Source organism: Daphnia magna, linkage group LG8, assembly GCF_020631705.1.
Source record: "Daphnia magna isolate NIES linkage group LG8, ASM2063170v1.1, whole genome shotgun sequence".
In the NCBI taxonomy this organism is placed as follows: domain Eukaryota; kingdom Metazoa; phylum Arthropoda; class Branchiopoda; order Diplostraca; family Daphniidae; genus Daphnia; species Daphnia magna.
This window is the reverse complement of record NC_059189.1, coordinates 4,261,147-4,280,835: the sequence shown is the minus strand read 5'-3', so window position 1 is coordinate 4,280,835 and position 19,689 is coordinate 4,261,147. Positions and strand designations below refer to the sequence as shown.

At 42.0% G+C, this 19,689-nt stretch overlaps 2 protein-coding genes across 2 annotated transcripts; one reads left to right on the top strand and one right to left on the bottom strand.

The window, feature by feature from the left end:
- The first annotated feature begins 138 nt into the window (after positions 1-138).
- On the top strand, positions 139-7,515 carry LOC116929045 (dual specificity tyrosine-phosphorylation-regulated kinase 1B). Its single transcript, XM_032936192.2, has 8 exons — positions 139-656; positions 891-1,187; positions 2,895-3,116; positions 3,196-3,371; positions 3,470-3,818; positions 3,970-4,256; positions 4,424-4,751; positions 4,840-7,515. The coding sequence occupies exons 2-8, from the start codon at positions 1,103-1,105 to the stop codon at positions 5,985-5,987; spliced, it is 2,595 nt and encodes an 864-aa protein (XP_032792083.2). The 5' UTR covers positions 139-656; positions 891-1,102; the 3' UTR covers positions 5,988-7,515.
- On the bottom strand, positions 7,352-18,592 carry LOC116929081 (Kv channel-interacting protein 1). The gene is made up of 11 exons (XM_032936244.2): positions 18,347-18,592; positions 17,713-18,143; positions 12,910-12,990; positions 12,796-12,842; positions 12,039-12,108; positions 11,882-11,952; positions 9,973-10,031; positions 9,752-9,846; positions 8,871-9,001; positions 7,895-7,957; positions 7,352-7,834 (listed from the first exon to the last, which is right to left on the bottom strand). Exons 2-11 carry the CDS (start codon positions 17,765-17,767, stop codon positions 7,787-7,789), a joined length of 720 nt encoding a protein of 239 aa, XP_032792135.1. The 5' UTR covers positions 17,768-18,143; positions 18,347-18,592; the 3' UTR covers positions 7,352-7,786.
- Positions 18,593-19,689: the final 1,097 nt, after the last annotated feature.

Here is a 19,689-nt window from a genome sequence, read left to right as displayed (position 1 = left end):
TTAAACAAAAATTCTTAATTAATCTATAGTTCTTAATTAATCTATAGCTACTTATTTAGTATCAAAACAAAACACGAACGAAAATTCATGAAGTTTCTTCTGGCTGCCGATACGAAGCGCTGGTCTATAGAGTCCAGGGTAGCAACGCCATTTGCAAAAGAGAGAGGAGAAGAACTGTGAATTGAGAGAGGGCGCTCGTATTGTCTCCGTAGCTGTTTTCGGGGCCTTGTTGATATGTCAACACGTAATTCCAATTGCCCAGAAAGAGATTTAAAAAACAGCTTACGTCATTGATTAGTGGGTTCTGATTAACCGAAGCTTGTTTGAGTAGTGAAACTGTACCGAATACAAGTTATTAGCCGTGTTTAACACGCAAGAGTCGTGGTGTTTTCGAGTGGGAAAGTTTCAGTTCGTCGTGCGAGACACCCGCCATCACTGTGTACAGTGAAAATTGTACATATACGCCGTGCGTGTGTCGTGTTGTGTCGTCTGGCTCGTGAAAAAAAAAAACGCCATGGCAGCACACAAAAACAATTTAAAAGCTGGGTCCTAGTGAAATTAGTTGGATCTTGACAACCTTTTTACTTTTCTAAAGCAAGAAACGGAAGCCAAAAGGAACAAGTGTAGACTCCTCTCTCTGGGCTGTTTCCAGAAAGGTATCCCACTTTACTGAAGCATTTCTACTCGCTTGTAACATTCCAGGCTTCCAGTTCTCAAGAACTTGGCATTCGAAGCAAAAAATTTTATTGCTGATGTTTTGCTAACTATTTCTTGTTACATCGATTGCATGCAAATATTACCTTCAAACGTTTGCCAGATTAATACCGAGCATTTCTAATTATGTAAGATTCATTTCTTGCTTACAGCTAATATATATTTTTATCTTTTAGGTTAATATTGAGTTGGCAAAAACTCTGTGACTGAGTAATACGAATACTCTTAAAGTGTTTCAAGTGAGTGATTCACAGTGTGGTGACCAAGAAAGAACAATTGTGTTTGGGGTGGAGGAGAAGAAAAGACCCGCGCAACGCTTCACCTCATTTGACCCCGCCTTCAACAGTATTGAAAAGGTCAAAAGAGGTCATCTAGTGACCTCTACTGAATGGCGATGGAAAGTTCAGTCCTGGTCCAGCCCAAGCGACCTGACTGGCACAAGCATGAGCAGATGCAAATCCATCACACTAAAAGTATGTTTTAACTGCCAATTACAAAGTAATTGAGTCTCTTACTGTAAACGCAAATAATGATCGAATGAATAATTACAATGAGTGAGCATATCGTTTGCTGTGTGGTTGACACGGTCGTCATGCAAAACTCAAAGAGCAGAAGGATGAAAAGAGAAGAAATCACGTGAGAATGCCGGTTGCGTCTATTTATTCCCTGGTGGCAGGGTTTGACTCTGGTCGCCTTTACCCTCCGCCTCCTCCTTGTTGTTGCTTTATTTTATTATTATTGTTATTTTTTTTTGCAGCTTTTGATTTTTTGTTTCCCCCCTCCTCCCAGTTCCTCCACTCTCTGCTTGAGTGGACCGGAAGTCTCGTACCACTACACCATCACCACAGACAACATAGAGCGCTTCTACTACTCCCGAAAATGGATCGAGGGGCCAGAGTATGTGGAATGCCAGACATTTTCTCTTTCGTCTGGCTTTGCAAAGGGATGGGTGGAGATAGAGGGAGGGGAAGATAAGTAAATGGAATCATTATTCTGTTTCGTTTCTAAAAAAAGACGGTCGATGTGGAAAAGGAATGCCTTGTCAAAAATTGGTGTTTGTCTGTGGGGGGTTCATTAAGTTTCTCAACAATGACGATGGCTAACTGCCTCAAGTGCGTCACGTCGTGACGTCATTTCCGGTTCAGACGGCCAGACTGCGTCATCAATCGGACGTGGTGTTGCGCCGACGCCCGACCAACTAGTTTTCGCCATCGACACATGTCGCTGTCCGTCGTCGAACGAATTGTTTATTTCCCTCCTTTATCAGGTTCACCTTTTTTGGGGGGCATCCAAAAGAGAAAAGAAAAATGCAAAGGTTCAAAAGAATTGCGTGTGATTCATCATCGATCTTTAGACGCCACATACCGAAACAGTCTCCTTGCCCGGCGCATGCGTTTTTCGGCTTTAACTTTTTAAAAGTCTCCTGTCTGCCCACAACTAGAGTGTACGTGTGTGTGTCGTCCATCCCTGGATGTGTATGTGTGTGTTGTTTCCCGACGGGTCGTTGATCGACAGACGGGATCGTATATATGGCTTCTTCTCTCTTCGCCGTCTAGCCATTTTCATTCTCCTTCTCGGTCTTTTCTCCCTCCCCCCCCCCCTTCTCCCTCGCCCTCTTTATTTTCTTCTTCGTCTTTTCTTATGTTGGCCGCCGTCACGCTGTTTCCCCTCCTTCGCCGTCTCTTGCACCAAGTTTCATCAGACTCTCTCTCTTTCACTGTCTCTTTTCTCCCCTCCTGGCGTTCACGACGACTAGGGAACACTCGTGCTGGGCGACCGAACCGTCGGACGGGAGAAATTAGGGGAGGAGCCAGACTCGCAAGTGAACTGAAAATAGGGAAAAGCTCCGTGCCATCTGGCGGCGGAACACGCCGTCTCACTGAACGACGCGCACTTAACGGGACGGTCGTAGAAAATTCCGAACAAATGCCAACGGCAGTCGATCATTCAGTGTTTTTCATAGAATTGAATATATTAAAATATACACCTACAATTCCTAGAGTTGACAGACCGACAGCAGGAATTAATGAAATGATGTTGCGCCAAGCCGCCAAAATCGAAACAATTGAATATCATTTTAAATTCCATTTTGCCTCAGTTATATTCCGATTTTTATTTATGTATTTATTCATTTTTGATTCATTATTATTTGCTTTTTCCACGAAATCAACGGAACACAGCCGGCGAGTGTATAGTCGTCTCGTCTTCATCATCGTCGTCCTCATCCGGTCGTCCGAGTGGCAACAGCGGCGTCGTCAGTAGCGGCGCTGGTGGCAACAACAGTACCAGTAGCAACAGTACAGCTGTCTATGGCCGACTAGTACCCGAAGAACAGCTGGCCGCCCTTGGAAGAGGATTGTCTGTCATCAATCCAAATGCTGCCATCAATTCCTCCTCCTTAGGTAATAGAACAAATCATTTTTTAATTAAAAAAATAACAAAACATCGTTCGTTTTGTAATGACCTTTACTTATGGCATAGGGAGTTCATCTCTGTCCTTTGGCGGTGGTAGCTCTGCGTCGACGTCGGCCGTCGGCTCCTCTTCCGACTTGCAGACGATGCAGTCGCGGATACCCCGTCAGTTCAGAGACCCTGCCTCAGCTCCACTGCGAAAACTATCCGTAGACCTCATCAAAACCTACAAACACATCAACGAAGTGAGACGAAAGCACAATGGGATAGTCAATAATAAAATTGACGTGTTTTTAACTCAATTGCCGAAACGTTTTTTTTTTTTTTTTCTTTCTGTTAACAGGTTTATTATGCCAAGAAGAAAAGACGGGCGCAGCAACAAGCCCCCGGCGAAGATTCCGGCCAGCAGCACAATAAGAAGGAGCGCAAGGTGTACAACGACGGCTACGATGATGATAATCATGACTATATTGTCCGTCACGGCGAGCGCTTTCTCGATCGCTACGAAATCGACTCTCTTATTGGCAAGGGCTCGTTCGGTCAAGTGGTCAAGGCCTACGATCACGAGGAGCAGTGCCATGTGGCCGTTAAGATCATCAAAAACAAGAAACCTTTTCTCAATCAGGCCCAGATAGAGGTTAAATTACTCGAGATGATGAACAAGGCCGACGCTGAAAACAAATACTATATAGGTAAATTCATTTTTTTTCTTTTTATACTGTAATTAAAACATTTTCGCTTCTCTTCGAGGATTTTGAATCATCCTAGATGGGGAAAAGAACAAACAAGCAGAAATTAATTGATTTTCTTTTTTAAAATTTTTTTATTTTCTCAATATTGTAGTGCGGTTAAAGCGTCACTTTATGTGGCGCAACCACCTGTGCTTGGTGTTTGAGCTGCTTTCGTACAATCTCTACGATCTGCTGCGCAACACCAACTTTCGCGGCGTCTCGCTCAATCTGACTCGCAAGTTTGCCCAGCAATTGTGCACGGCCCTGCTTTTCCTCTCCACGCCTGAATTGAGTATTATCCACTGCGACCTCAAACCGGAAAATATCCTCTTATGTAATCCGAAAAGGTCGGCTATCAAAATAGTCGATTTCGGCAGCTCTTGCCAGCTCGGTCAACGGGTACGTTTTAATTAATTATTTTTATTTATTTATTTTACCTCCTACGAAGTGAAACAGAAGCGGAACTTTCTTCGTTTTTATTTGCGGTTTTTCTCGTTCGCTTCGTACTTTAACACTTCATCCGTACTATTTTTTTCATTATTATTATTATTATTATTATTCTACAGATATACCAGTACATTCAGTCGCGTTTTTACCGGTCGCCAGAAGTGTTGCTGGGCATACCTTACGATTTGGCAATCGACATGTGGTCATTGGGGTGCATCCTGGTAGAAATGCACACAGGAGAGCCGCTATTTTCGGGCGCCAACGAGGTGGACCAAATGAACAAGATTGTCGAGGTACTGGGCATGCCGCCGCGCGCCATGCTCGACTCGGCTCACAAGACCAAAAAATACTTTGACAAACTGCCCGACGGCTCGTACGTTTTGAAGAAATCAAAAGAGGGCAAAAAGTATAAAGCGCCCGGGCATCGCCGCCTTCACGACATCATCGGTGAGGGGCGAAACAATTTCGCTTGTTTTATTTATACATCCGTTTAAAAAAAACAAAAAAAACAATAATTTCCGTTTCTCGGTATCAGGTGTGGAATCGGGAGGTCCTGGGGGTAGACGTTCAGGTGAAATCGGACATTTTGTTTCGGATTACCTCAAATTCAAGGACTTGATATTGCGGATGCTCGATTACGACCCCAAGACACGTATCACACCTTACTATGCCCTGCAGCACAATTTCTTCAAGAGGACGGCCGACGAGGGTACCAACACGCACAACAATTCGGCTTCTACGAGTCCAGCCAGCATGGCGGATCATTCCAGTCAGGCAGTAATGGCGGCGGCAGCAGCAGCGGTGGCTGCCGCCGAAAGTAGGGCGCGGTCGGATCCGAGCCATGGTGGTCCGAATTATTCAACAACAGCGTCGTCATCGACAGCAGTCCAACCGTCGGCTATGGAATGCGAAAGTCCCAGAGGCCTACCTCCATACCTGCACCAGCAGCAGCAACAGGGTCACTCACGACCGCACCCTCACCATCTACCTACTTACTCGAATTCGTCGTCGTCGTCATCGGTGGCAGCCAGAAGATACGCCTCGCACCTAGACACGGGCGGAGGGGTAGGTGTAGGAGTTCAAGTGCTGAATAGCGCCAATCCAAGTGTCTTTACCTCCGGTTCTTCGGCCTTTATCGGATCGAGTTCAGCGTTTTCGGTGGGTAGTAACAACCCGTCGTCCACCTACAGCAATCTGGGTGTAGGTAGTGGTGGAGTGAACTATATCGGCGGTCCGTCTGCTTCGTCGTCGGCAACGACATCAGCGCTGGACTGCACGCAGAGCGGCAGCCTCAATTTGCCGCTGTATCAAACCTCCTACAGTCTAATTCATCCGCCTAGCGGTCAGTCGGCCGCGAGCTCCTCTGGTTATTTCAACGCCTCCTCCTCCAATTCCATCTACCCCTTCCCTTCCAGTCACGGGAGTAGCAATATCAATAGCAGCAGTAGCGCATTTAGTAGTATGAACGGTCCCGCAGTGTCGTCCTCCTCGTCGAATCAGCTCATCTACGCCAACGAAATGCCGTTGGCGGCTGGAGCAGCCGTGTCCAGTGGCGGAGGAGCCATCAAAAATTCTCGGCCCGGACCTCAACTGGCAACGTCGGCCAGTGGCAGCAGCGACAGATCCGACAGTCCCATGCAAGTGGGTGTTTGCGTCCAGCAAAGTCCCGTTGCCAGCCACTGACAGACATCCATTTTTGTTTTGTTTTCCTCTTTCTTTTAAGAAAAACCAAATCTTTTACGACGCTGTTCTCTTGTAGACACACATAGAAGAGAGCGAAAGTCGCTGTCAAAAATTCTTGAACCTCCTCTTTCTATATCCTTTTTTACTTATCCATTATCGGAAGCGAGCCGGATGGATTTTGTTTTGCTCAACCTTAGTACTACTATTACTACTGCATTTTTCGTGACCACGAAAAATGTTTTTCTTTTCCCCCTTTTTTAATTGGCGAAATCATTATGCCACGACTCTTTCGCCCTCTTCTTTTTATCCCCCCCCCCTTTAATCGAATTATCTGTCATGTTTATTTCCGAATTTTTAAGAAAGAATCCTGAATTAATCACCCGAATTTCTATGTTTCAAATCCAACAACAACACTAAAGAATTAGAAAAGCAAACTTGACGCGAAAGAGTTCCTACCCGTCGTCGTCCCCACCAAACTGCCTCACTCTGATTTTAATAGCATCAAAAACCGATTTAAAAAAAAAAAAAGAATATTTCTCTACTCCTCCGCCGAATCTGTCTTAAATCCGCGAATAACAGCGACCAACATGAACAAAAACAGAAAAACATGTGAAATTTCAAAACAAAAAAAAAAAAAAAAAAACCGAATAGTGTTTAAGACATTTTTGTTTTTTGTTTTTTTATTAATCTTCAGTAATGAATATATCTCGCATATAAATGTAATTGCATATGAGAATAAGGAATCAGACAGGGAAACTGTGCGTGTCTTTTCAAATGTGTGTGTGTGTGTTCCTTCCTCGCGCAATGGCCCGAGAAATGCGTACGTGTGTTTTTAATTTATTCGCCTCTTGTGTTTTTGTAGACAAAATGTTCTCTCTATATGCCCCCCCCCCCCATTCTTATCCCTTTTTTCTATTTTGATAGACACGAGAAACCTTCATCGACGGCAAACATAACGAGACAATTTCTTAAATTGTTGCTTTTTTTGTTTTTGCAAGCAAAAGAGAAATGAAATTCTGAAATTGCTGTATCGTTGGTATTTCCTCTCCCAAATGATTAATGATGAAGAAAATGTGTTGTGTATCCCTTTGCTCCACTCCCCCAATCGTATCCTTGTAACAATGACGATAATTTCAATAATTTCCCTTTATTTAATATTTTGGTTTTTATTCTTTTTTTTTTTCCTGTCTTGCCAATAAGTATACCATGCGCATGTATGTTATGCTCGTTTGTTCTTCCCTTTCTATTTTAAGCTCCTCGTTTGACCAGGAGGTTAAAATGAGAGAAGAATTGAGACTTTGATAAACTAATTTCTTTTGCATGATGAGCTGATGTATATAAACGAAGAGAATGAGGAGAGCAAGTACTGTTGGAAAAATCGTGTCTCTCTCCAGAATGTGGATATACATGCACGAAAATATAAAGAATGAACGAATGGGTTGAAAAAAAAATGAGAGTTCATAATTAATTTGCTCCGTTAACTGCAATCCACATTCGGATCGATAAATAAATACGTTATTTGGCAGGATTTTTTTTTCTATCTTTCTTTTTTTTTTTCAGAATGATTTTTCGTTAACAACATGATGTAATATATCGCCATCTAGTTCTTTCCGTTGAAACAACACGTTAAAGATTTTTTGAAGGTGATGAAAAAAACAGTCCGAGTTCCTACACGAATGAAATACATCTACGGGTAATCAGGGAAAGGGATAAAAAATTACATCACGGAAAGATCTGACGAGATTGAATTTTTTCTTTCATCTTTTCCGAGCATTATTTGAAGAAGCAAATGATTTCTTTCAAAGGGCGACGTCCATATTGGCCATAGTGTTGGCGATTGTTTCGTCCTATTCAATAACAACAAGGCAATTTAGTTTCAGCAGTTGTGAGTTAAAAGAGTGACGTACCTTGGTGCATGTTTCCAGGAATTCATCCCACGTGACTTGTCCGTCGCAGTTGATATCGAGTTTCTGTCATTTGGCGAAAAAAAAGGTTAAGCTTTTTCTTTCTTTTCTATTTCCCAATTTTGTGTCCGACAGCACTGACTTAAGCGTAAACAGTGAGTTATCCTTGGGCTACTATTAATCTTGAACTCGCTTTTGTGCAAGAATTCTTTCACTTCTGGGGGGCTTTTCACAAATGAAACAAAAGCATTTCATTTGCTCTGTGCAGTGAAGAGTAATACGAAGCCCTATTTCTGCTTTGACTGTTTTTTTTTTCCTCAAACATTTGCCAGGGAGAGGAAAGTTTCCTTTACTAGTTTAAAAAGTACAGCAAAGGCAGGTTAGAGGAAGCCTAATTAAATTCCTGTTGAACCGAGCGTAATAAAAATTTCATCTAAGCAGACGAATATAATTGCCAGATCCGTTTGGGCGCCAATCAACGTGGATTAAATTTTCCAGTTTTTAAATATTCAGCTAATTTGCTTTGTGTCCCTCTATTATGATCTGGCAGCTAAATTATTATTATTTTTTGCCACATTTCATTAAAGAAAGAATCCACAAATATTTGAATCCACATTTTTTGCAATTGCAAACCGGAATCGAATTACAGCAATCGTGCAACGTTTTTTTCAAAACCAGCATGTCTGCGGTTTTTCGCAGAAAGTTTTCAACCTGCTGTGTGGATCGTCCCGTCTACAAGTCATAACGTTTGCACGCTTCAAAGGGCCAACTTTACATCCAGATGAATCCATTAAAAAGCAAGCTGATCCGAAGTAAATCGAAGCATTTTACTACAAGAATCAGACGACCTGGAGGAAAATGATCTCGGCTGAAATTAGTAAGTGACCCCTCTTTGCAATTTTATCGTCCGTTTTTGTGTGGCCATTATGCACGTGTTTTCTGGGTGATTAGATTAGTATGTTGGTATTTTTTTTTTTACCTGAAATATGCGATCTGCGTGTCGTTCAGCAAACATTTCATGATTTCTGCGTTCGGCCATTGCTGCTGCCGAATTGGTGGTTGAAGGACTTGGCATCATGTCAGGAATCGTTTTACTCGACAGTAGGTTGCCTTTAGTTTAGATAGATGCATACGAATTATAGTCATGTGATCGAATAATGAAGACATTCATTATGGGAGGTAGAGTTTAAAAAAAAATGTCTGTCAAGCAGAAGAAACTCGGACGAAAAAAGAAATCCCTGCCACGTTTTTCTCACTGGATCGATAAAAAAATGCCAGCAGACATTTTGTTTTTAGGTTTTTGTGGGCCCCATTCCAGTTTCGTCAACTGGATTGTAAAAATCTGTCTCGTGTGTTTCGTATCGGTTTTATTATCTAGAGTGACACATTTTCATCCTTTTTTCAACTCATGTTTTCAATACGATCAATCTAATTCCGTCTGTCTGTTTACATTCATGCCAATGGTACACGTTCCCTTTGGCTCTCATTCGCCCTTTTCATATGCGCTAGTCTTTTTTGAAAGTAAAATGTTGTTTCGTTCATTTTTTTCCAATTCCCCCGCCAAATCTCTCGCCGAAAAATGAACGAAACATCATTTCCAACTGTATGATAGTGTTGGGAATACGCTTTGCTTCTTCAGAAAACCGTCAGTGTGATTATGTTGTGTGTGTATTAGTCACTTGACACGCCCACGTAGCACCAATCTCCCCCGACAGCAGCTCTTCCCAATGTAACGTGACTTGCCTTCAGGACCATGTTATCTAACCCTATTGTCTTGTATGGCTCAAACTTTTTCTCTTTCATTTGATATTTTGTCATGGAAACGACTATGGAATCTTTTTGATTGATTTTCTTTTTTACCGTGAGGGCTGAGTCGATGGACGGCCATGACAACGTCTCGTAATTCACCTCGGCTGATGACTCCGTCGCCATCGGCGTCGTACAGCGTGAAAACCCTGTTATTCACCACACGTACGAAAAAGAAAGCAAAGGCGATGATGAGGACATGATTATTTGTAGATGGCGTTAGGTTACAATCAACTGTTTTTAATTTAAATTTGGGTTGTCGTAGATTGACTTACCAACGTAATTTATCCGGCACTGATCCGCGTGACAGCGATGATACTCCCAGCACCAGATCCTTTAAAGAAAAACAATTGAAACTCGTTTTTTTTGCGTCAAGTTTTTTTTCTTCTTCCTAAAATCATTGCGATCTCTGTAAGCCGACATTTCTTGGTAAAGGACTTTGAAGAGTTTTTTTCTTTTTTAGGTTAACGATGTGCAGACAGCTGCTGACATATCACAGTCGAATCTGTTTGCATTTGAAAGCTCCAGACGGGCCAAGAAACTGTCACTTGTGTGTCTGTGTGTGTGTGTGCTCATGTTCGCCTTAAATCCTTCCTTCCTTTCGTCTTCTTTTTTTTATATTTTTTAAATCGTTTTAATACCACCATCCGGCATAGTGGTAGTAGTTCGTTCTTTTTATATATAGAAAAGAAAACCCATCGACTAGGTTACAACACTGGCAAAACTTTCGGACCAATCAGGTGGCCTCTACTATAGTTTCTCAGATTATTAGGGAAGAAAAGGGCGGAGTTTCGTGTCAATCTCTTTAATGTGCAAAATTCATTTCTAGTGAAACTTTTCTTTTTTATTTCTTCCAATTTCATTTGGTAAAAATAAAATAAAAGTTTTTGACTAACAACCAAAAGTTATTCCCGCGCTGTTCGTGAACGATTTTTGTTGTTGTGGTTGCTGGATTTGGAGAGGCTTCATCATGTGGGGTGTGTAAGGCGTTTGATTGGATGTTTGTGTTTCACGAGCGAGTTTTAGCTGCTGTTGTGTATAGATACATATAGAAGGACTCTTGTGCAAACAATTCGATGATCGAATCGGTTAGGCCGCGTTTGCTATCATTTCTGACCTAGGCACGAGGGAAACTCTTTATGGTCGCCATCTTTTTTTCTGTCTTTTTTCTTTTTTTGTCTTTTTAACACGGCACATCGTGTCTAGATGGGGAGAGGGGAGACTGTTGATGGTTAGAGGCAAAAGTGTTGGCGAGTGGCGTTCCACGGGAGTCATATTGATCGGCTGACAGCAACAAGGACGAACGAACGCGTGAAAATGGACTTGGACCATCATCTGGGCAGGGATCTTTTGTTGTTTTGCTGTCGTGTCATCCGCGTTTCTCTTGTTGCTATTGTTTGTTTTGCTATTAATTCCGACGAACGTAGAGCGTGTTCTAATTGGGTGGACAGAAGCAATCCCCTGGCCCGTTTAAACAGTTGTGCCACGTTCGTCTACTTGTTAATCCTTTGGCGGATTTGCAACGGGATATAACGTGAAATTAAAATTCGTCTCACTTTTCTTTTTGTTTACATTTTTCAATTTAAATAAGTGATAATTTGAATTGAAGAATGTCGTAGAGAGTTGTGCCAACATTTTGGATAATGACTTGTCGTTTGTTTTAATTGAAATGTCACCAAGGAGTTATTCGAGTGTCAAATGGATGCATGGTAGAATCGCTAGCGAACGGCTCAAGTGTCTCTTGCCCGCCTCTCCATCTAACCAATCAAAACAGACGCAAGTGGATGCGTTTCGTTAAGCTATGCTACTTGATGTGGGTGCATTAAGGGTGGTTCTTACTCTCGTTCGAGTTCAACATTCAACCAACGTACAATATGGAATGGCTGAAACTTTCAAACATCGATTGCTCTTCGCCGAACCTCTTCGAGTCTTTGGCTTGAAAACTTGTGCGTTCGAGCGCATTTTCTGTTTTGTATAAATAATGACTGGAGAAAAAGAGATAGGTCGTGAATTTCCCTATCTTATTCGTAGCTAATAGAAATGCCGTTCGTTCCCTGTTTTGTTTTTCTTGGGGCGGCCTTGAAATCCCAGGAATTTTGGCTTGATTCGTTTTGATGAAAAAATAAAATCACCATACTTTTAAAATATTCATGGAATTGATAGGAAGGATTTGGACGCGCTTACCTCAAAGTTGATGACGCCGTTGTGGCGAATGTCGAACGCCCGGAAAACGCAGTGAGCGTAAGGAGAAACATCTGCGCGCAAACACAAAAATGTTCCAAAAAATCCAAACGGAAAATTGCCTTTTCTTTCTGCCCTCTTGTGTAGCGTGAATCTTTACCTCCGTAAGGGAAGAAGTGGGTGTAGATGCGCCTGAAAGTGGCCTCGTTGACCGTTCCAGTTGGGCATTCCTGCATATTGAAAATGTTACAGAAATAACTTGAAGTTTTTTTGTTTTTGTTTTTTTCTTCTTCCCCATCTTGAAAATATCCCAGAAAAGAAAAAAATGGCACACAAAACAGTTGAAAAGTTCAAACGGGCACTTCCCGCCGTCAGTTCCAAATGACTCAATCATTTACTGTCGGTTGAACACACAAACACTCGTTAGGGCAAACAAAAAAAGAAATCATGCGATCTTGGAACTAGCGGTCAACGTGAGTTGAACCTCCCATGCCCCTGACCCCTTCAGGCCAGCCTGATTTGTTTTTATTGTTTGCTTTTAGAGTAGGAGTAAGTTTTAGTCGGCTCTTCAGCATAAAAATGTATTTATACTTTCTTTGAAAAAAAAAAAAAAACCATCGACCTCCTTTTTTTTTACCCTGTCCCCACTTATGTGAGGATCGTGACGTCGATTGCTATCGCTAAGGTTAGGAAGTGGAAGCCTGGCTTTAAAAGATACAGACGCCACGATGAGAATGTGCTGCCCGCTGGAACAGATTCTCATCGACCGAGAAACCATTTTCATGCATTTTTTTTTTTTTTTTTTGCTGATCAAAATAGAAAAAATTGCGATTGAAATTGGGAAGAGACCATCGAAGTTTGAAAATTGGCACGAGATTGGTTCGATCGAAATAGTTTGAATTAATTTTTATTTTTACCTGTTTGAAACTGCGGTACATTAATTGAAGCTCCTTGCGGCTGAATCCTTACAAAAAAAAAACCACACAGGTAGAATTAGCAAGTGCTAAAAATGTCAACAAGCTTTTATTAACCGGTAGCTTTGCAAAGGGCGTCGATGCCGTCGGGTCGGTAGCGCGGCGTAGGGCTGTCCCCATCTTCGTGTTCGGCACTTCCTGTACACAAAAAACAACAGTTGCATAACAGTTTGATAGAATGTACATATAGGCTTGGGTAGAGAAAATGAGAAGGGTTGCCTAGGTAACCTGATACAGGTATAAATATCACCGTCCAATGAAAATAAATATTATTTTAGCTTTTCCACGCTGACTAACGGCACATGCACCCAGGGTGGGTTAAAAAGGAAAATGAAAGTCGAGATGCTGAGCCCTCCATTTCCTCCCCCCCCTCCCCATCCTTGGCTTTTACTTGTACATCAGCAGCCGAAAATTCGTGCGATCGATGCGTCGACATTGACGTTCGTTCCCGTGTGTCGTCGTCGTCGTCGTCAGGGGGAAAGAAAGAAGCGCAGAGGAAGCCTTGGCGGTCTTTTCAATTTCCCAGGTTACGCTCTGCGTTTTGCTTCTACAAAGGAACAGGGCAGCCCAGGAGCTCAACAGAAAGAAAGGGTATGTTATATGTATACGTACGTATATATATTTATCCAAAGGTTCAAAGAGATCAAAAGAGATTGGAGCTATGCGCAGTGCTATACAGCGTGTGTGTGTGTGTGTGTACAGGCTGACGTATCACGTTGCTTCTATGTAGTCAAATGTTGTTCTCCTTTCCCGCTTTTTGTTGGTTATTGTTACGAGGGGAGAGATGGATGTGGTAAAAAGCAATTTGCGTGTAACATCAGCCGTTTTTTTATTTTAAAAAATTGCGGGTACAAGTGCGCAAAATTTGATGATAAATACTTCATTTTTCATTAGAAAATGATGGCGATTGTTGTAGGAATATGATGCAGTGAAACAGGAGACGCTCTTTTAGATCGATAAATTTGATGTACGCATTTGTAAACACGACAGAAAGGTCATAAACAGTTTGATTGGCGTTAATGTCATTACTTTTCGTAGCAATATTTCCTTTCTCTTCGTATCTTGCCACGTCTCGTCATCGTTTAACAGTTTGGCTCTACGTATAGTCCTCCGTGTCTATTATAGCCATATGAAGAAAAATAAATTCTTTAACGGCCTCGGATGTGCTGCTGTTTTCTTTTAAGTATGAAGAGGGACCTTCATCCCAGGGGCTAAAGCGATTATCATTTATAACAGTTGGCGATGAGTGTGTGGATAATCGACTTTTGTATCTCGCAGTCGTCCAATACTTTTGTTGAAAACGAAATCTTCTCCCCCCCCCCTCCTACATTTCGCTTTTTTTCCCATCTTTTGATTTAGCTGCCACTGTTGTGAGTTAATAGTATATATATATATCCGAGAGAGGGACTAGTATTAAAGATTGAATGGTCTGGCATAAATCATGAATGACGATGTTGGCCAAAAAGTCGCTGCGGCATCAGCTGCGTGCCTTTCTCGTTGGCATACTCGAATTGTTTAATGATGGATACATCCCATTTACAATTCTCTCCCTTCGAATGGAGCAGCTTTTTATATATAAATATATTCTACGCTATAAGAGCTCTGCAATATATTGAAGATGATTTCGTTTTTTTCTATCCGTCCTCAACTTTTCCTCCCCTTCCCCCATCCAAAACGATGGTATGAAAATGCTCAAGTTTTTATGGTTGCCTCTGATGGATCGTATTCACTCTTTTTTTTGTTTTTCTTTTATGACTCGATTTAATGGAGTAATACGAGCAAACTTTACGATTGAATTGTTTAAAAAAAGAAGACGAATAGTTTTCACGTAATCGCGTCGGGAGTCCCGCGTGCGCACCTGTTTTGATGTCGTACATTTTTGTTGTTGTTGCGTCATTTGCACCGTATGTGTCTCTTGACTGAGGTCAAAACATTTCGGTTTTGGATTACGCCAAAGTTATTAGGTTGTTGAAGCTTGTCGTGTTACGTGACATACATCGCACAGAGGCCAGCACGGGCGTGGCTGTTAGTTTTTTCCATTACATTGATTAGCTCTGCCGATGTTTTGCCTTTTTTTATTATTATTTTACGTGACCATGTCTAGCAGGACACAGTGGGGGGGTTAGTAACGTGGCGACAAACAACGCGCAATTGGGTGTAGGTATAACTAGCGGCCACAATGAGACAGATGCGCTAACAAGGTGTTCAATACTACTCGTCTCTTTTAGCGGCTTTGCATCTCTTGTTTCCCGAAACTATAGGCCAAATGACACGGGGTGGCATTGTGATGAGTATACACGACATCGATCGATTTCTCTTCTATAACTATTATACTGTACACTGAGGCACACATTACTCCTTTGGGGGGGCAACAGAAAACGGGAGGGTAGGAGCGAGTTGTGCTCGCCTGGGTTCCTCGATCCACCGTTAAACCATAATCAACACCCCGGAGTTCTTTATTGAGAGGCGGTTTGTTTTGTTTTGTATTTTTGTTTGCTCGTTGGTGGTTGGTTGGAGATAAAAGCCAGATCTCTTCAAGCGAAAAAAAAGAAGGGGGGGGGAGGGGATTGATTTATATTTCGGCCAAAAAATGCTAGTCTTTTTTTTTTTTTGTTTTCCGGTTGGGTGTAGTGGCTGAGATAGACGGTAGGGTAAGGGTGGATTGATCAAGATATCCACCTTTTCCGTTCCTCCCTCGAGGAGTCACGTATAAATAGCTAGAAAAACGTAAGGGAATTTTGGGAGGGGGGATGGCTGTATTGATAGACTGACCGCGATACGATTGAATGAACGTTCATCTGATTCGTTAGCGAGGAAGAAAAATAAAAATGATCTCATTTATGTCGCCTTATTTTCGACTGCTGAATAGATAGTTATTCAGGTGTGCGTAAAAAGTATGTCCATTTTGGCTTTAGAATTTATGATTTTTCTACTGACATTAAAGAGGCATTTAACAAAAATATTTATTTTATTCTTCGAAAGGGGAAACTATCTTGTTTGAAATTCCACACGGCATCGAGTCTTGATTTCTTTGAAGCTGTTTCTTTTTACTGCCCCGTTTCGTTCGCTCTTCTTTTTTTTCTGTACCCCGACACAAAGAATCATCAAGTTTGATGCGATACGCGTACGGACCATTTTTTTTTGTGTGTGCAATTGTTTGATCAAGTCTGGGCTGCTCTCGTTTCGAAGCTTTTTATTTGCCATTTGACGGGTTCGAGCACATGTTTTTCTTGTTCGTATTTACTTTTCTATCTTTTTGTGTGTGTGTGCGCGCGCGTGTTCCTGACCAGGCAGTGTGGGAGTGTTACACGATCAAATAGAGAGAGCAAGAAAAAAGGAAGGGGGGGCGACGGTAGACAAAAAGAGCGAGTCAATAACAGACACGCTAGATTCATTGCCATTGTAACGTTGCGTCGTGTAAAAAAAAAAAGGGGAAAGTAGAGAGAACTCTTGTGTGTTCAGTTCACTTAACATTTCGTCACTTGCCTTTGCTGCACAATCAACTCACGCACGTGAAAATGGATTTGTGCACGCTTATAGCTGATGCATTATGCATTCTGAAGTAGCGTAAGACTCCAGCTCTATCCAGCTAAACTTGGGGGGGTTACATTATGCCCAACAAGCGATTGATGATGTTGTTTTGCCCCCCTCCGAAACTTTCATTTGAACATTTTCAAAAAAATTTGTCTTTTAAAAAAAGAAATGGGGTGGTGATAATTGATTCCTATCGATCTAGCGCGCACTTGTTCAATCATCGCGTTGATTGTGAAAGGCTTTTACGGAACTAGTCGCCCTTGTTGTTTTTTTACTGAATAATTAATTTACTTCAGCCGAGCTTAACATCGAGTGGTGCTTGCGACGTCGCTGATTGTTACCCGCCAGCAAATCAGCGAAAGCCGAGCGTCGTTCTCTTTCACGGGCTTGTACGCGCCGCTTTTTGTGTTTCGTTTGTTTTGCCCGTTTCACTTCGTTTTCCGACTTTTTCTTTCCCCCCCGTCGTATTTATTTATTTTTGTGGTTATTATTAAATCCGTCGGTCTGGTACTTTGGTCGTTTCGCTTGCCCACTTCTGTAGTACCGGCCCAAACTTGTGTAACTATATATGCTATATATGCAACGAGAGTTTGATGATGGGACAGCAGTTCCTTGTACGTAAACGCAATCGCCTACAACTTTGGTGTACGCGCCCCTCTTTTGTTTTGTTTTTTTTTTTTTTTTTAGATAAAAAAAAAATGTTTCTTTTATTTTTATTGCGACATTTGCAAAGCCGCAAGGCAAGTGTCCACTTGGAAACGTCCGAGCTCTCGAAATGTGCGCATTTTTTGCACAGATTTTTTGTTTGAAATGCCCGCCTCTGCTATAATATTACTCTACTGGATTTATGGCGATTTTCCGATTTTGCTTTGTTTGTTTGTTATTATTTGTTTTCTGTAGTGGCAACTTCGTGAGTGTTGTGCTGGTGGCTGGAACCATAGCGACTGGGTGGGGATTCGAAAGTCTATGTCAAACTTGCACGTCTATATAAGAAAGAAAGGGGGGGGGGGTCTTCGAATAAAGATTGTAGTGCATATCTTTATCGTCTGGACGTTGATTTATTTGAGTGTTGTTAAAAATACGTCGATATTTATCGCTGATGGAATGCGAGTTTGTTCGATCCGGACGTTGTGGGATGTGAAACACATCGCAATGTAAACAAAACGAAACAAACAAAAGGTGGTTCATCGGGAACGAGGTGGACGGAGAGAGGATCTTATTGAAATTGGAAATCGATTTCCTTTTTCGAGGGGATACGCACAGCTAAAAGCTACTCGTGCATTCTCTATGAGAGACGAAATTCTGATCTTTCGAAAATGGGCTTACCCATAAAACGGACTTCCTTCTTACGCCGGAAACTGCGTCTCAAATACTTGGCCATTTTCTCTGATCGCTCAATGATTTCTTCCTTCTTCTTGTTTTCGCCTTTGGTTATTTGTTTCTCTTCTTAGCTCTCTGTAACTTTTTCTTTTTTTTTTTTACTTCTCGTTTTGATGGATAGAACTTGGGAGAGCAGCGGACACAAACGAGGGCGCTAGTTCCCTTTTTTTGTCTTGAACGTCGTCCGTCCTCGATGTTGTTTTGTTTTTTTTTTGGCGGTTTTGTGTGCGTGTCGTCCGGCCGTTCTCACCCAATCGATGCAGTTGCAATTGACAGCTATTCACTCTCTCTCTCTCCCACCGTTCTATTTAGCCCCGTGGCAGCAAATCGAATGGCTTAATTTGCTCGTCAGTTATGGTGTGTAACACGCGTTCACTCTGCAACAAAAACACGAACCGATAAAAAAGGAAAACAAAAATGAAATGCGCCGTTTAAAAAGTCAAATTCAAACAACCAACAATCACGCGAACACAAAGTCTCGACGCCATTGCGTTTAAATAATAATAATTATTATATTTTTTGCCCATTATTAAGGGCCTAATCGATTGATGAATGCCGATCGTGATTAACAACGACTTACCGAAGGTTTGATGGTCGTTGAACGTCCAAGTTTTTAAGGAAACTGTGGGGAGGGAGCGCTGGGAGAGAGCAGACCGGTCTCGACACGGTTCGGAACACGAATGAAGAAGCTCTCTGTTGTCGTCCTCTTTTTTCTTTCTTTCTTTCTTTTTTTTTTATTATTTTCTATCTTTTTTATTCGGCTCTGTCTGCCTCCGTCCGCGCGTTCATGGTCGAGTGCTGTTGCCCACCCACTATATAGTGGCAGCAGTGCGGTAGTGGAGTCAGAGTGTGTGTGTCTAGCGTAGAGCTGTTCTTCTTTTTCATCGCAATGTTCATCTACCGTGTGCCGCACGAGAGGGAGGGGGGCGACGCTGTTTAACGCAGACACTCGGCGTCGAGCCAACAACGCACAACATATCCATGTTGTGTTCATGCGTGTGTGTGTGTGTATACGTACACACCTTTGCCTGAAATTGGTTCTTGAGGGAGAGGTGGACGTTGGATACGACGGGACATAATTAGACAGCCGCTTCCCTTCCCCCTGACGTTGGGCTATGTAATTAACGATATACTTGTGTAATTATCTGGCTGCAAGGAATATGGGGCGCAGTTTGGTGGAAGACGAGAGTTATGGGTGACTGTCAAGTATATGGAAACATTTCGTGATTTAAGTTTGGGTCAGGGACTTCAAAAAAAAAAAAGAAAGAAAGAATGATAGTAATAATAATAATAAATAATAAAAAGAAGTGTAGCTATTTTTAGGGCGTGCTTTATCGTTTGAAAATCTAAACATTTTGGCACGTCTGTTTTTTTTTGTGTTTTCCAACGATTAGTAGTTTGGCGTTGGTAGTGGTGCTGGCAAGTGGGTGGTTTGCTGGTGCAATAATAAACGCGTGAGTGATGTACACAAACGACGCGCCGGTCGTGAAAAACATCGTCTCCCCGTTTTTCTACAATCGCCACGTCAAAGTTGACGTGTCAATCCATAGATGGCGTGCGACGCCAGTATTTTTGGCAAAAGAGAATCGTTGCCTCTTCAATGAGTAGTCACTTTTTATTTATTTTTTCAAAGGGGTGGGGTAGGAACGCAGACAAATGAGACAAGCGTGTCGTGATTTTTGGAAATTCTTTTATTTTTATTTATTTTTTTCTTTCTCAGCCATCGAGATTACAAAGATAGACACTGGAACGCCTTCGCCGTGTTTGGAATCGTTTGGACGAAAAATCAGCGTTGGGAATGTTGATTTGCGATGAAAACTTCGCATTGGATTGCACTAAACATATCGACCATGTTTACGCGTCTCCCCAATCAGCTGTTTAATCGTATTATTCTGTTTGATTCTTTTTATATTTTTGTGTCTG

Excerpts from the sequence above, each read along its gene's own strand:
- LOC116929045 (XM_032936192.2), top strand. The coding sequence starts at position 1,103 with ATGGCGATGGAAAGTTCAGTCCTGGTCCAGCCCAAGCGACCTGACTGG. Across the intron at positions 1,188-2,894 it reads GCAAATCCATCACACTAAAA|CCGGCGAGTGTATAGTCGTC; the intron begins GTATGTTTTAAC and ends AACGGAACACAG. Across the intron at positions 4,257-4,423 it reads CTTGCCAGCTCGGTCAACGG|ATATACCAGTACATTCAGTC; the intron begins GTACGTTTTAAT and ends ATTATTCTACAG.
- LOC116929081 (XM_032936244.2), bottom strand. The coding sequence starts at position 17,767 with ATGGCCAAGTATTTGAGACGCAGTTTCCGGCGTAAGAAGGAAGTCCGT. Across the intron at positions 9,847-9,972 it reads GTGCCGGATAAATTACGTTG|GGTTTTCACGCTGTACGACG; the intron begins GTAAGTCAATCT and ends GGTGAATAACAG. Across the intron at positions 7,958-8,870 it reads ACGCAGATCGCATATTTCAG|AAACTCGATATCAACTGCGA; the intron begins GTAAAAAAAAAA and ends GCCAAATGACAG.